A 13924-nucleotide genomic window follows, 5' to 3' on the forward strand; every position below is an offset into this window, starting at 1 on the left:
ACGTTTTAAAACTTCAATCAAATAAAAACATAACAAAGCTGTTCTAGGAAAACTTCAAGTACTCACTCTTGGTCAGAAACTTGGCTTCCTTCTCGGGTCAATCTCTCTAATGTCTTGTCATCGGGAAACTCATCTGTCAGCAGGAGGCCCATTTCTGTGGAAAGGGAAATAGCGGCTGTATGATTTCCTCATCTGTGAGGTTCATATCACAATACAGACCACTCCACACTTATCTCTGAGTTCAGCTGTGACTGAGGGCCAATAAATGGACGATATTTTGGAGAACACCGATCTGTCAGCACGGGTTCTCAGGCAAGATTCATTCGCAGTTGACACTAAAGACCAGCGTGTGGGTGAGCAGGGTGCTACTCTTGTTTCCCTCATCTGCCACACCCCATACCAACTGAGATCTCTCCCCATGGAAGGATGAGACGCACTCCTCCTCTCTCTCTCCAGAAAACACCTTTAACATGTTAAACAAGAACACCACCTACCACTGATCGTTCAGAGTCGCCCTCATTAGACTCCCCCTTAATTACACAGGAGAGCCTTGCTCATTTCAGTTTTTGACAGTTCCCCCTTACCCACCCATAATTCCTCAGCTCTGTGTGGAAGACTGAAATCCCTATTAGGTCCTGTTTAGTTGTAGGTTCAGATTTTCACATTACTATTTAGAGTTTTATGTGTATATCCTTACATAAGCTTGGATTTATAGATGAAAGGAGTATTAGCCAGTAGAATCAGCAGCATCTAGACGGAGGGGTGTTTGGGAGAGACCTGGTTAAATGCCTGAGAAATCATACTCTAATCATCAGATGACAAGCCCTTTAAAGGACAGTGCGTGTAGCAGACGTAGGAGAGACGGCAGGTTAACTGAAACTGAGGAAAAGCCATCACACCAGTCAGCACTGAAGAACACAAGGTTTGATTAAGCTATGACCCATAACAACAGGAGCAAATTTGTCATTCAGGTGCTTCCTACTGCTTAGGGGATTGAGTGTGTGTGTGTGTGTGTGTGGGTGTGTGTGTGTGTTTAGCTGGGGCTGATTATTTATCAACTCTTTGAAACGTAGGGAAAAGTACTACAGGAATTAAATGTCTAGAACTTTCCTATTTTAAGAATAATGATCTTTATCAATAGTAATAAAAATTGAGTGGAAAAATCATATTTTCCTCACATTTAGCCGCCAAAAGGCTGACAATATGGATCAGAGAGGGGCTCATCCGATGGCGCCTCTTGTGAATGAAGGGAAGAAAATAAACCAGCCATGAAGTATTAGGTTTTACAATTCAAACCATGGCGTGGTGGCAGGCATTACCACCAGCACCGCAGTTATGTGAGAGCCGCGGTGTGTTGAACCACTCAGGCACGACAGAGGCACGTCTGGCCCTAAGGAAATCCAGTTCACTAAAGGAAGCAGACCTAATTTACCAGGGAGCCCTTTGAAGGGGAATAAATTTGGACTCACTTAAAAATGGTTTGTTTCCCCTCAAAGTATCTCTCCCCAGCTCTTCTAGGAGCAGACACACTGGGCTCAGGGGGGACAGCCTGGGCTTCCTGACACAGAGACCCTCGTTGGCTTGCCTTTGTCACTTGGCATGTTCCTGCCGGCATCAGATGGGCCATCCTTCCTCCCACTGCAAGCTGAGCTCCTAAGGGCAGACATCTGACTTCTGAGCAGGCTGGTTTTGGTTGGTTCTGTGGGTAACACAGGGAGAAGGGTTAAAGAAATTTGGCATGGAAGGAGGTACTTGATGAGATGCAAATATCTCCTTGGACCCTATTTTAAAAAAAAGCCGGTTCAGTTTCCCAAGCCTCGAGGGATAGTTCTGTCACCAAGGAAATGCTGCAGTAAGGGCTTATGCCACTGATCTGAGCTCCAGCTCCACCCCTCTTGGACAGAAACCTGCTTCCAAGCTCATTCAGGTTGTTGGCAGAATTTATTTCCTTGCAGTTGCAGGTCCGAGGTCCTGTTTCCTTGCTGGCTGTCAATCGGGGGCTGGGGTGGGGGGGAGGCCTGACAGCTCCTTAAGCACCCACATTCCTACTCACTGGCCCCCTCCACCTTCAAGCCAGCAATGGCACACTCATTCCCCTGGGGCTCCAAGTCTCTCTAACTTCCTCTTCTGCCACCAGCTGGAAAAAGCCCTTGCTGTTAGGGGCTCCTGTGAGTACACCGGGCTCTCCCAGACAACCCTGGCTTGGGGCCACATAACACATCCACGGAAGTGATGCCTTATCATATTCCCAGGTTGCGGGGTTTAGAGTGGGACGTCATCGGAAGACCGTTTAAGAGACTCTGCCAACCTCAGTTGCTGTCCAGACCTTTGTATTATTTTCTACCCTCTGTTGAGTCCCTTCAACTAGCAAGTAGACACTTAGCAAATACTGACATTTAATCCGTGTGCTCTAGAGGATAATGACTTTGCACCAAAACATGCCAATTACTTTTCCTACGTGATCACAGAAACCGCACTAATTGTAAAAGTGTTCTGTACTTCACAATCCAGAAGCCTTATGTATACCCCAAGGCTTTATGTCATATTCATAAATGAAATGCGTCCTATTTTCTACAAGAAGGGACTTATCCTCTCTTACAAGAAATTAGATAATTAGTGTGAAAATTAGCTAATGATCTGCAAATTGTCTGTCTTATGCACAGAAAGGTAAGGAGTGTGCTATGTGCTATTCCTTGCTTTTCTAGGCAACAAATAGGATGATTCCTATTTTGGTTGCCTCTATAACAAAGAATTAAGAAGGATAAATTTTCTTGGGAGCTACGTCTGTGAGCAAGAGAGACAAATGATACATACAGGAGAGCTGAACTCCTGCCCCTGACTACACGGGCAAGCCACCTTGATCAAAATCATTGGGCAAAAACAAGAGGTGTGTCAAAATGAAAGTGAATTTAGCCCCAAAAGTCCCCAAGCACAAAAACTGTACTATTCGCAAACTCTGCAAACAATGAATAAAGACATTTACCTGGCAGTGGATTCAAGCATTTAACTACTCCCCCGGCTCTGTACAGTCAGTCCCCACATTTCATCACTCTACCACATTAAAAATTGAAATGGAATAAAAATTCAGTACAGGGATGCCTTAGATTTTGGGAATCTAAGGGAAATGGTAGAAGCAACAAAAGGCCATTAGAACGTTCAGGACGAACAGCAAGCAGCATTTCTAGCAAAACTCAGGTTTACTGGAATGGGCGGGCAGAACTCAGAGAAGGGATGCTGCCATACAAGTGGCCAGTATGGGAATCCTCTTTGTCCCCATGGGCCCAAGATATTCTTCCCTTGACCAGAGGTATCAGAACAAGTAGACAGATCATACAAGAGACCAAGCTACAGCAAACAGCTCTGGGTTCTTAAGGGTTTGAGGCTCTCCTCTCCTGCCCAGAGACACAGGGACCCTCAAGAGACTGTGTGTGTGATGGGGGAAGCCACCACTACCCCCTCTGCCAGCACTGAGAGACATCTAGCATTCTGGCTCTCTCAGGCAGCACCAGCAGGGACCAGGAGGAGCCCCAGTGACACCAGAAAATCAAGCATCAAAATAATACCATGAAGGCTGTGAAAAGGAAATTGCCATTGGAACCGGAGCTCATAAAAGCAGGCCAAGGCCTATGTGCTAACTTTAAACAGGACAACTACTTCCTAAAATAAAAGACTTAAATAGCACCCAGGGTCCCTAACATAACAGACAAAATGCTCAGGATACTGTAAGAAAATCACCTATCGTATCAAGAACCAATAAAATCACACTTTAATTAAGAAAAAGCAATCAAATGGTGCCAGTACCATAATGAATCACAAGTTGAAATTATCTGACAAGGATTTCAGAGAAGCCATTAGAAAAACGCTTCAACGATTAATTATGAATTTTCTTCAAACAAATGAACAATCAGAAAATCTCAGCTAAGAAACGAAGTTATAAACATTTCTAGGTGAAAACTGCAGAACTGAAAAATAAAGCAACAGAAACAAAAAACTTGTTCAATGAACTCAGTAGCAGAGTGAAAATGACAGAAATACAATGAAAAAAGACACAGAGCCTTAGGGATCTGTAGAATAATAACAAAATATCCGCCATTCATATCTTCCAAGTCCCAAAAGGACAAGGAGAAAAAAAAGTGGGACTGGGAGACCACTCGAAAAAATAAGAGTTGAAAACTTCCCCAATTTGGCAGAAGACATAACACATGGATCAAGAAGCTGAGCAGATCCCAAACAGAATAAACCCGAAGAAATCCATGCCAAGATGCATTGTAGTTAAACATTTGAAAATTAGAGACCAAAAAATCTTGAAAGCAGCTGGGGAGAAAGGATGCATTACATAGAGAGAAGCACCAACTCAAACCACAGCAGATTTCTCACTTACAGGGCAGGAGGCCCAAGGAAGAGGCACATTTTCCAACTACAGAAAGGAAAGAACAATCACCTGCAAATTCTGAATATGGCAAAAATGTCCTTCAGGAATGAAGAGAAAATAAAAACATCCCCAGACGAAGAAAAAGTAAAAAATAATTGTGGGCGGCAGATCTATCCTTTAAGACTAAACACAGGAAGTTCTTCAAACAGAAAGGAAATGATAAAAGAAGGAATTTGGGGGAATCAGAAAGGAAGAAAAAAAAAGAGAGCAAAAATACAGTAAATGCAATCGATTACACTTTCCTCATGAGATTTATAAACCATATTTGATGATTTTAATAAAAATTATAGCACCACCTGATACTTAAGACAATGATATTTAAAACTGGGGAAGGTAAAGAAACCTAAATTGAATTAAGATTTCCAAACTCACATAAAATGGTAAAATGTTGATACCAGAAGACTGTTAAAAGTCACATACATACGCTGTTATACCCAGAGAAACCATTACAAAACCATACAAAGAGTTACACTCAAAAGCACTGCAAATAAACCAAAACTATACACTGAGACCAAGTAGGAGATATGCCAGACATACAAGCCTGCTCCAACATTTGAAAGCAATCAGTGTAATCTACCATATCAGCAGATTAAAGAATAAAAATCAGATGATGTATCAACTGACACAGAAAAAGCATTTGACAAAATCCAGTACTCAATTCATGATAAAAACTCTCAGAAAACTGGGAATGAGAGGAACTTCCTCAACTTGATAAAGAATATCTATAAAAAAAACTATAGCTAAAATCATACTTATGGTGAAAGACTAAATATCTTTTCCCCTTAAGACCAGGAGAAAGGCAAGGATGCCCGGTCTCATCACTCTTATGAAGCACAGTGCTGGAAGTTCCAGCTTCTGCAACAAGGCAAGAAAAAGAAATAAAGCCAGAAAGACTGGAAAGGAAGACAACGTTGTCCCAACTTGCAGATAACATATTGTCCACGCGGAAAATCGTAAGGAATACACACACACACCCCCCAAACCAACCAACCAACCAAAATACAAAAAAACAAAAAAAAATTCCTAGAACCACTAAATGAGTTCTGTAAGATTTTCAGTTATGGGATCAACACACAAAATCAATCTCATTTTGATATACTAACAATGAGCATATGGAAACCTATATTTAAAAACCAATACCATTTATAATTATTCCACATAAAATGAAATAATTAGGTATACACTTAACAAAACCTGTATAGGAGGCATAAGCTGAAAATGCTGCTGTAAGACATCAAAGAAGACTTAAATATACGGTCACATTCATGGGTCATGTTCCTGGGTAATGGCACATTCAGAGGCTGGATGAATCAACATCGTAGAGATGTCAGTTGTTCTCAGATTGACCTATAGGTTTAATTCATTTCCAACTGAAATCTCAGAGAGGCTTTTTAATAAACATAGACAAATATATTCTAAAATTTAAGCATAAATTTCAGGCCCTCAAATAGCTAAAATAATTTTGCAAAAGAAAAATAAAGTTGGAAGAATATTAAAGCTTACCATGCAGCTGCATTAATCAAGACATTGTATCGGTGGAGAGATATACACATAGGTCAATGAAACAAAACTTGCAATCCAGATTTAACCCACAATGATACGCCCAAATGATTTTTCACAAAGATGCAAAATTAATTCAATGGACTAAGTATAGCCTTTCCAACAAAAGGTGCTGAAGCAACAGGTATAGGTTAAAAAAGAAAAAAGAAAAAGAACCTTGATCTAAACCTCACACCTCATACAAAATTAACTCAAGTGGATCATGGGCTTCAATGTAAAATATAAAACTACAAAAATTGTAGGAAGAAAACGTAAAAGCAAACTTCAGGAGTTCGGACTAGGGAAAGAGTTCTGAGATTTGACACCAAATGCATTATCCATAAAAGGGAAGAGTGATAAACTGGATCTTATCAAAATTAAAAGTTTTTGCTTGGCAGAAGACCCTAATTAGAGGATGAAAAGACAAACTGCAGAACAGTTAAAATAAAAAATAGCGACAATCAGTACCAGGTTCTGGTGAGAATGTGGGGAAACTGAATCACTCATTCATTGCTGTGATAATGAAAAATGGCACACCACTCTGGCAAATAGTTTGGCAGTTCCTCATAAAACTAAACATTCAATTACTATATGACCCAGTAATTGCATTCCTGGGCATTTATCTTAAAGAAATGAAAAAATTATGTTTGCATAAATATTTATAACTGCTTTCTTTGTAACAGTCCCATAACTGGAAACAGCCCAGATGTGTCCTTCAGCAGATGAATGGTTAAACCAAGTCTGGTCCATCCATATCACAGGATACTACTCAGCAATGAAAAGGAATGAACTGTTGATACCTGCAAAAAATTTTGGATGAATCCCCAGGAAAATAAGCTGAGTGAAAAAAGCCAAACCCCAGAGGTTATATACTGTATGATTCTATTTATATAACATTTTGAAATTAACATATCTTAGAAATGGAGAACTCAGTGGTTCCCAAGGGTTGGGAGGGAGATGGGTGTGAGCATAAAAGAGCAATGCAGGGGATCCCTGTGGTGATGGAAATATTCTGTATCTTGACTGTGGTAGTGGAAATAAGAAACCACATGTGATAAAAAAAAATCATATAGAAATACACACACACACACATACAAATGAACACATGTAAAGCTGGGACAATCTGAGTAAGATCACAGGTTGTATCAATGTCATTATCCTAGCTGAAAAATTGGACTTTTTTTCCCCCCAAGATGTCACATTTAGGGAAACTAGGTAAAGAGTAGGTATATGGGATCTCTTTGTACTATTTCTCACAACTGCTTGTGAATATACAATGAAAATTTCAATTAAAAAAAAACCAGGATTGGTCTTCTTTTAAAATACTATGTGGCTTTGGTTTTGTTCTAACTTCTTGCATTGAAGGAAAACCAGTAATGAGATTTAGGCCATTTTGTTCACTGATACCTGCATGGAGAACTTTCTTTTTCTGAATCTTTTGACTTGAAAGGTCCTCTATTACTTTCGACATATTTGGGGATGACATTCGTGTTGATTCGACATCAGAATGAGGTTTTGCACATTTTTCTAGGGTTGAAGCCATAGAAAAGATTTCTTTTTGATGCCTGTTTTGATTTAGATAAAAAGTAGACAAAGAAGAGGAAAAGAGACAAAAAGGAGAGGGAAACAAAATTTTCATCAAGAAGGCAGAGTTAGATCAATACAATCGTGCTGAATGCTGCAAACTTAAGGAAGTGAGCCTCTCCCCTTATATTTAGTTAACAGAAGAATAGCCATTTATGCCTGCTCCCCGCAGAAGGGTGGACAGGAGCCCAGCCCTGGAGTCATTAGATACGGCTCACATCGCAGCTCTGTTCCTGCCCAGCCACGTGACTAAGTGAAGTCACTCAGTCCTCTCTAAACTTTGTCACGCTCCTCATCTATGAACTGCAGGAAATGTCAGCTGGGCACTGACAGAATGGAGCTGATGTGAGGATTAACACAGAGAGAGCCTGCTGTAAACCAGAAAGCATTACACAAACCTTTTTTCTCTAACCAAAGAGTTGAAGAGCTTGCTCTTATAAAAGCCAGGGAAACCCCAGCCTTAGACCCCCCCGCCAGCACCAGATCATGGTGAGCCATTCTGGTGAAGATCTCGGGCCAGGAGGGATCCCCAAAACGCCTGAGTATTTTCCCAGACATGCCTTCTCCGAAGCTTTGAAGCTCTGAACATAGCAGCCACAGGAAGGACTTTCCAGAACAATCTCCTGTTCCAACACTGGAAAGCACGCCATCCTCCCTTCACCCCGCACCCCCATGCCTACCCACCCAGTGTTCCCTAATCCTTTGTGCGTGCATCCTGTGACAAGGGACCAGGCTTACATTATCTGTGCATCCCAGTTCACCTGGTGCATGATTTGCACTCAATGAATGTTTGAAAAAAGAAAGAAGGGAGAGGAGATCTGGGGTCTATAACATTTTTTTCACCTGGTGGAAAGCTCGAACAAAGCGATTTGTTTTCAATTATAGCTAAGTGGGTGAATTAACTTTTCCTAATGATACGGAAGTTACCCGGATATATGGAAATATGATATTTGTAGAATGAGGCCCTGCATTTTACTCTTTCCTTTATATTAATTCAGAGCTCTTATTATGTGCCAGGCACACCTTCATTTAATCCACCCAACAACCCCATGACTACCATTATTCCCATTATAGATGAAACCCAGGCTCAGTGAGGTTAAGTAACTTGCCCAAAGTTAGCTAACATGTAATGGTGGGAAGCCTGGATTAAAACACTCCTCTGCATAACTCTAGAACCTGCCCCTTCCAGCCCCCAAAATATATAAGTATATGTATATAAAACCACGAATACATTTACTAGTCAATCAGTAGCAGATACAGTCAACTGACCACGCCAACTTCCATACAACAGCTTGTTATTTTGTCCCGGGGTATTTTAGTTTGATTAAGCAAGGGGAAGAAGACAGGTAAGGCACTGGCTGAGAGAACAGAGAAGGCAAGTTACACTGATATGCTGCCCACTTACTGATTCTTAGTTTATTTGCTCAAAATCTCCAGATTTAGATGTATCTGAGCTTTCCCAAACAAATATTTTTTTAAAAAATAGTGTTGTAACATCTCACAAGAGATGCCTGGTATAACACTTATCTCTGTTTACTGGTTCCATGCTCATGCCCTGTGCCCACACACATTAAATGCTTAATTTGCTAACAGGAAGACAGTACGTTTCAGAGAAGATAAAATCCTGATTAATATGTATTCTCAACTTTTTTCCATCTTGTTATCACTCTTTTAAATAAAAAGACATCTTCTTTTTAGGGTATTTATAGGAAGCTGGCACACTTGATTATCTGTACAATGTGAAATCATTTAAATAAGATGACATTACATTTTCTGAGTATTGGGGTGGTTTTGATTTTTAAGGACTACTTAGAAACATATTAGAATATAGGGTGGGAAAAGGCCTGAGAAATCTATCTTAAATCCTACCACCATAGCCATCATTTTAAAGATGAGGAAATGGAGGCCTAGAGCAACCAACAGGTGTGGAGAGAAGTTAGGGATTCACCAAGGTCACATGCACAAAATGAAGTCTGGACCTCGAACCTCCAGACCCAGAGTCAAACCTCCTTCACCACATAGCATTCTTGCTCATGCTCTGTCACAGCTTGGACTGGGGGGCCTGTCCACACTGGGTGGTGATAAGCCATCCTCTGGGGCCTGCAGGGATTTCAGAACTTACATAGAGAAGTGAATACATGGCCTCTGTAAGCCAAGAGTTATTAAATTATTAGATTCTGACTTGCCTTTGCTTAAACAAAATTCCTAACGCAATCATGCTATGTGATTCTTTAAAAGAAGTCTCACAAAGTGTTGCAGAAAGAAGTGGCAAGGAGAGCGAGCAGAGCATCAGAGCGGAGCCCCCCGCGAGGGGCGACTGGGCTCGTTGGCACGCGCACCTGTCTCCATCCTTTTCGCCGTTGTACCACCAGTCCATGACCAAGGACTCTGAGTAAAGGTCTTGTACCTTCTCCAGGTCACTACATCCCTGCTCCATTTCCTTAATTAAAAGAGTCAGGTCTTCATTCTGCCAAAATAATAAATGAGTACATTACGAGATTGTATGAGAGTTCAAATTTCAAACATTTCTAACAGGAAGCCAACTGTATCAGGAAATGAAGAATCTGAAGAATTTCATGCAGTTCTTATATTGTTCTATTTTTAAACAGCCTAACTGAGGTATAATTCACTTATAGTAAAATAAACAATGTATGTATAGTGTACCACTTGAATAGTTTTGACATTCAAGCCTGTGAAGTCATCACTGCAATCAAGATACTAAACACATCCACTATCCCCCAAAGTCTCCTGGTGTCCCATTGTAAATCTGCCCTCCCTCTTACCTCTTCCGCCAAGCAACTACTCATCTGCTTTCTGTCCCTGTATATTAGTTTCAATTTTCTGGAATTTTATTTAAATGGAATCATACAGTATATACCCCTTTTCTTTTTTTTTTTTTTTTTTTTTTGGTCAATAGTACATTCATTTTTATGGCTGAGTAGTATTCTACCGTGTACCAAATACCAAAATTTAGTCACCTGTGGATGGACATTTGAGTTTCCAGGTTTGGGCTATCATAAATGCTAAGGCTAGAAACATCTGTGCACAAGTCTTTGTAAGGACATCTGATTTCATTTCTCTTAAGTATGTATCTAGGGAGTGGAATGATTGATGATACTGAACTTTTAAAGAAACTATCAAACTGTTTTCCAAAATGGTTGTACTAGTTTACATTCCCACCAGTCATGTGTGAGAGTTCTAGTTCCTCCACTTGGAAACACTTAAGGTGGTCAGTTATATAATTTTAGCCATTTTAATAGCTGCATAGTGGTATCTCATCAAGGTTAATTCATATTTCCCTAATGACTAATGATGGTAAGCATCTTTTCATGATCTTATTCGCCATGTATATTTCTTCTTTGGGAAGTATCTGTTCAAATCCTTTGCCCCTTTTTTGTTTCCTTGAGTTTTGAGAGATCATTATATATTACGCATTTAAGTCCTTTATTGGATATACAAATTGAAAACATTTTCTCCCAGTCTACAACTTGTCTTTTCATTATCTTGCCATTGTCTTTCAAAGAGAAGCTTTTAATTTTGATCAAACCAAAGTTATCAATTAGTTTTTATATGAACCATGTTCTTGATAACCTAGTTAATTTTTTTTTTTTTTTTGGTCTAACACAATGCCTTAAAGGCTTTTTCATATGTTCTCCTCTAGACGGAGGGAACCCTAGATTTTACATTTAGGTCCATGTATCATTTTAATTTTTGAATATGGTGTGATGTAGGGAGTAAAGTGTATTTATTTCCATATGGATATCCAATTGTCTCAACACCATTTGGGGGGGGGGGGAAGCTACATCCTTTCTCCACTAAATTACCTTTGAATCTTCGTTGAAAATCAGTTGTCCATGTAAGTGTCAGTTTATTTCTTGCTTTTATATTCTGTTCTGTTGATCTGTGTATCTATCTTTACACTAATACCACCCTGTCTTGATTACTAAAGCTTTATGATAAGTCTTGAGATTAGGTATTAGTCCCCCAACTTTGATTTTCTTTTTTCAAAGCTGTTTTGGCTATTTAGAATTCTCTGCATTTCCGTGGAATCAGTTTGTCAATGTTTACAAAAAATCTGCTGGGATTTTGTTTGGAATTTTATTGAGTCTATGGATCAACTGAGGGAAAAAGCACATCTTAGCATTGTGATGTCTTCTGACCCATACACAAGATACATCTCTCAGCAATGTCTTGTTTTCAGGGTACAGGCCTTTCACATATTTTGACAAATTTTCCCCTACATATTTCATATTTTTGATGCTATTGCAAACAATAATTTTATTTCAATTTTTATTGTTCTTTGTAGAAACAAAATTCACTTTTGTATGTTGACCTTGTATTCTACAATCTTGCTAAATTCAATTATTAGTTCGAGTAGCATTTTTGTATATTCCATTGAATTTTCTGCACATATAACCATGTGGAATGAAAATAGAGTTCTACTTCATTCTTTCTCAATGGCCTTCCTGCCCTTTGCTTTTATCATGCTAACCAGAATTTCTGTTATACTGTTGAATAGGAATAGTGACAGTCATCCTTGTCATTTTCCTGACATTAGGGTGAAAGCATATAATCTTATACTATTAAAGTATGGTATTAGCTGTAGGTTTTTCCTAAGTGCCATTGAGATTTAAAAAGTCCATTCAGTTCCTACTTTGTTGAGAGCTTTCATTAGATATGAATGTTGGATTTTGTCAAAACTTTTTCTGCATAAATTGAGATGATTGCAAACTTTTTAAAAAGTATATTAATATGGTGAATTGCATATTGATTTTCAGATGTTAAACCAACCTTGCATTTCTGGGATAATTATGCATGGACTCTTTATATATTATTGATTTCAACTGGCTAAACTTTGTTCTGAATTTCTGCATCTGTATGCCTAAAGGATATTACACAATATATTTCTTATAATGTATTTGTGAGATTGTGGTATCAGGTTAGTATCAGCCTCTTAGAATGAGCTGGTAAGCATTCCCTCCTTTCAGTTTTCTGGAAGAGTTTGTGTAGAATTGATATTATTTTCTCCTTCAAATGTTTGATACAAGTCAGCACTGAAGTCTTCTTGGACTTGAGTCCTTTGCAGAAAGGTTTTCAATTACAAGTTCAATTTCTTGAATGTATGTAGGGCTGTTCAGGTTATCTACTTCTTCTTGAAAGAGTTTTGGTAATTTGTGACTTTTTGAGCAGCATCTTTTAGATGTTGAATTTATTATTATTTTTTGCTTTACCAGAAAATTGGGTTTTTAAAATTAAACTTTTTATTTTGCTATAACTGTAGATTCACATGCAGCTGTAATAATACAGAGAGATTCCATATACTCTTTACCCGATTTTCCCCAATGGGAACTGCAGATACTTTATACCAGTCTGTAGCCTGTCTTTTCATCCTCTTAACAAGGTCTCTCACAAAACAAAAGGTTTTAATTTTGCTGAGGTCCAGTTTATCAGCCTTTTCTTTTATGGATCATGCTTTTGGTCTCAAGACCAAAAATTTTTTGCCTAGCCCAAGGTCCTCAAGATTTTCTTCCATATTCCTTTCCAGAATTGTTATAGTTTTATGTTCTACATTTAAGCCCATGATCCATTTTGAGTGAATATTTGCAAGAGGGGTGAGGCTTAGGTTAAGGTTCATTATTTTGCATTTGAATGGCCATTGCTCCAACCATTTCTTTTAGAAAAGGTTCGTTTCCTCCATTGAACTGCTTTTGCACCTTTGTTAAAAATCAATTTGGGTATACTTCCGGGTTCCGGGTTCCACTGGTCTAGGTGTCTATTTCTCCACCAAAGCCACAATGCTTTGATTAATGCAGCTATATCATAAGCCTTAATATTGCAAACAATGATTTCTCCCACTTTATTCTTCTTTTTCAAGATTTTTTCATATTTTCTAGGGTCTGTGACTTGCCATATAAATTTAAGCATAAGCTCAACTACATCTGTAAAAAACAATTCTGGGATTTTGATCAGAATTGAATCAAACCTATAGATCAAATAGATCTCTAACATGTTCACTCGTTCAATCCATAAACATGGTATATGCCTGTCCATTTATTTAGGTTTTCTTTGACATCTTTCTTCAGCGTTTTGTGATTTTCAGCATAACAATTCTGTACATATTTAAAAATATATACCTATATTTCATTTTCTTTGAAGCAATTGTAAACGGTACTAAAAATTTAATTTTGACTTCTGCATGTTCATTTTTACTTTATCAAAATGTGCTTGAATTTTATGTACTGATCTTGTAATCAGTCACTTTCTGAACTCGCTTAATCTCTGGTTTACAGTTTTAATCCATTTTGTAAAATTTCTGGTCACTATTGCTTCAGTTATGTTTATTAAGCAACTTGAATTTTTCCACAGTTC

The 13924-nt window shown here is 38.7% G+C and overlaps 1 protein-coding gene across 1 annotated transcript in view; it reads right to left on the reverse strand.

Annotated features, from left to right (window-relative positions):
* VWA3B (von Willebrand factor A domain containing 3B) overlaps positions 1–13924 on the reverse strand; it is a 126064-nt gene that overhangs the window by 40934 nt on the left and 71206 nt on the right. Inside the window, 4 exon segments of the mRNA XM_045519631.2 lie at positions 67–154; positions 1586–1699; positions 7379–7536; positions 9895–10022. Coding sequence (XP_045375587.2) covers positions 67–154; positions 1586–1699; positions 7379–7536; positions 9895–10022 — 488 coding nt within the window.

The sequence above is a fragment of the Camelus bactrianus genome, chromosome 28 (assembly GCF_048773025.1).
Source record: "Camelus bactrianus isolate YW-2024 breed Bactrian camel chromosome 28, ASM4877302v1, whole genome shotgun sequence".
Lineage (NCBI taxonomy): Eukaryota > Metazoa > Chordata > Mammalia > Artiodactyla > Camelidae > Camelus > Camelus bactrianus.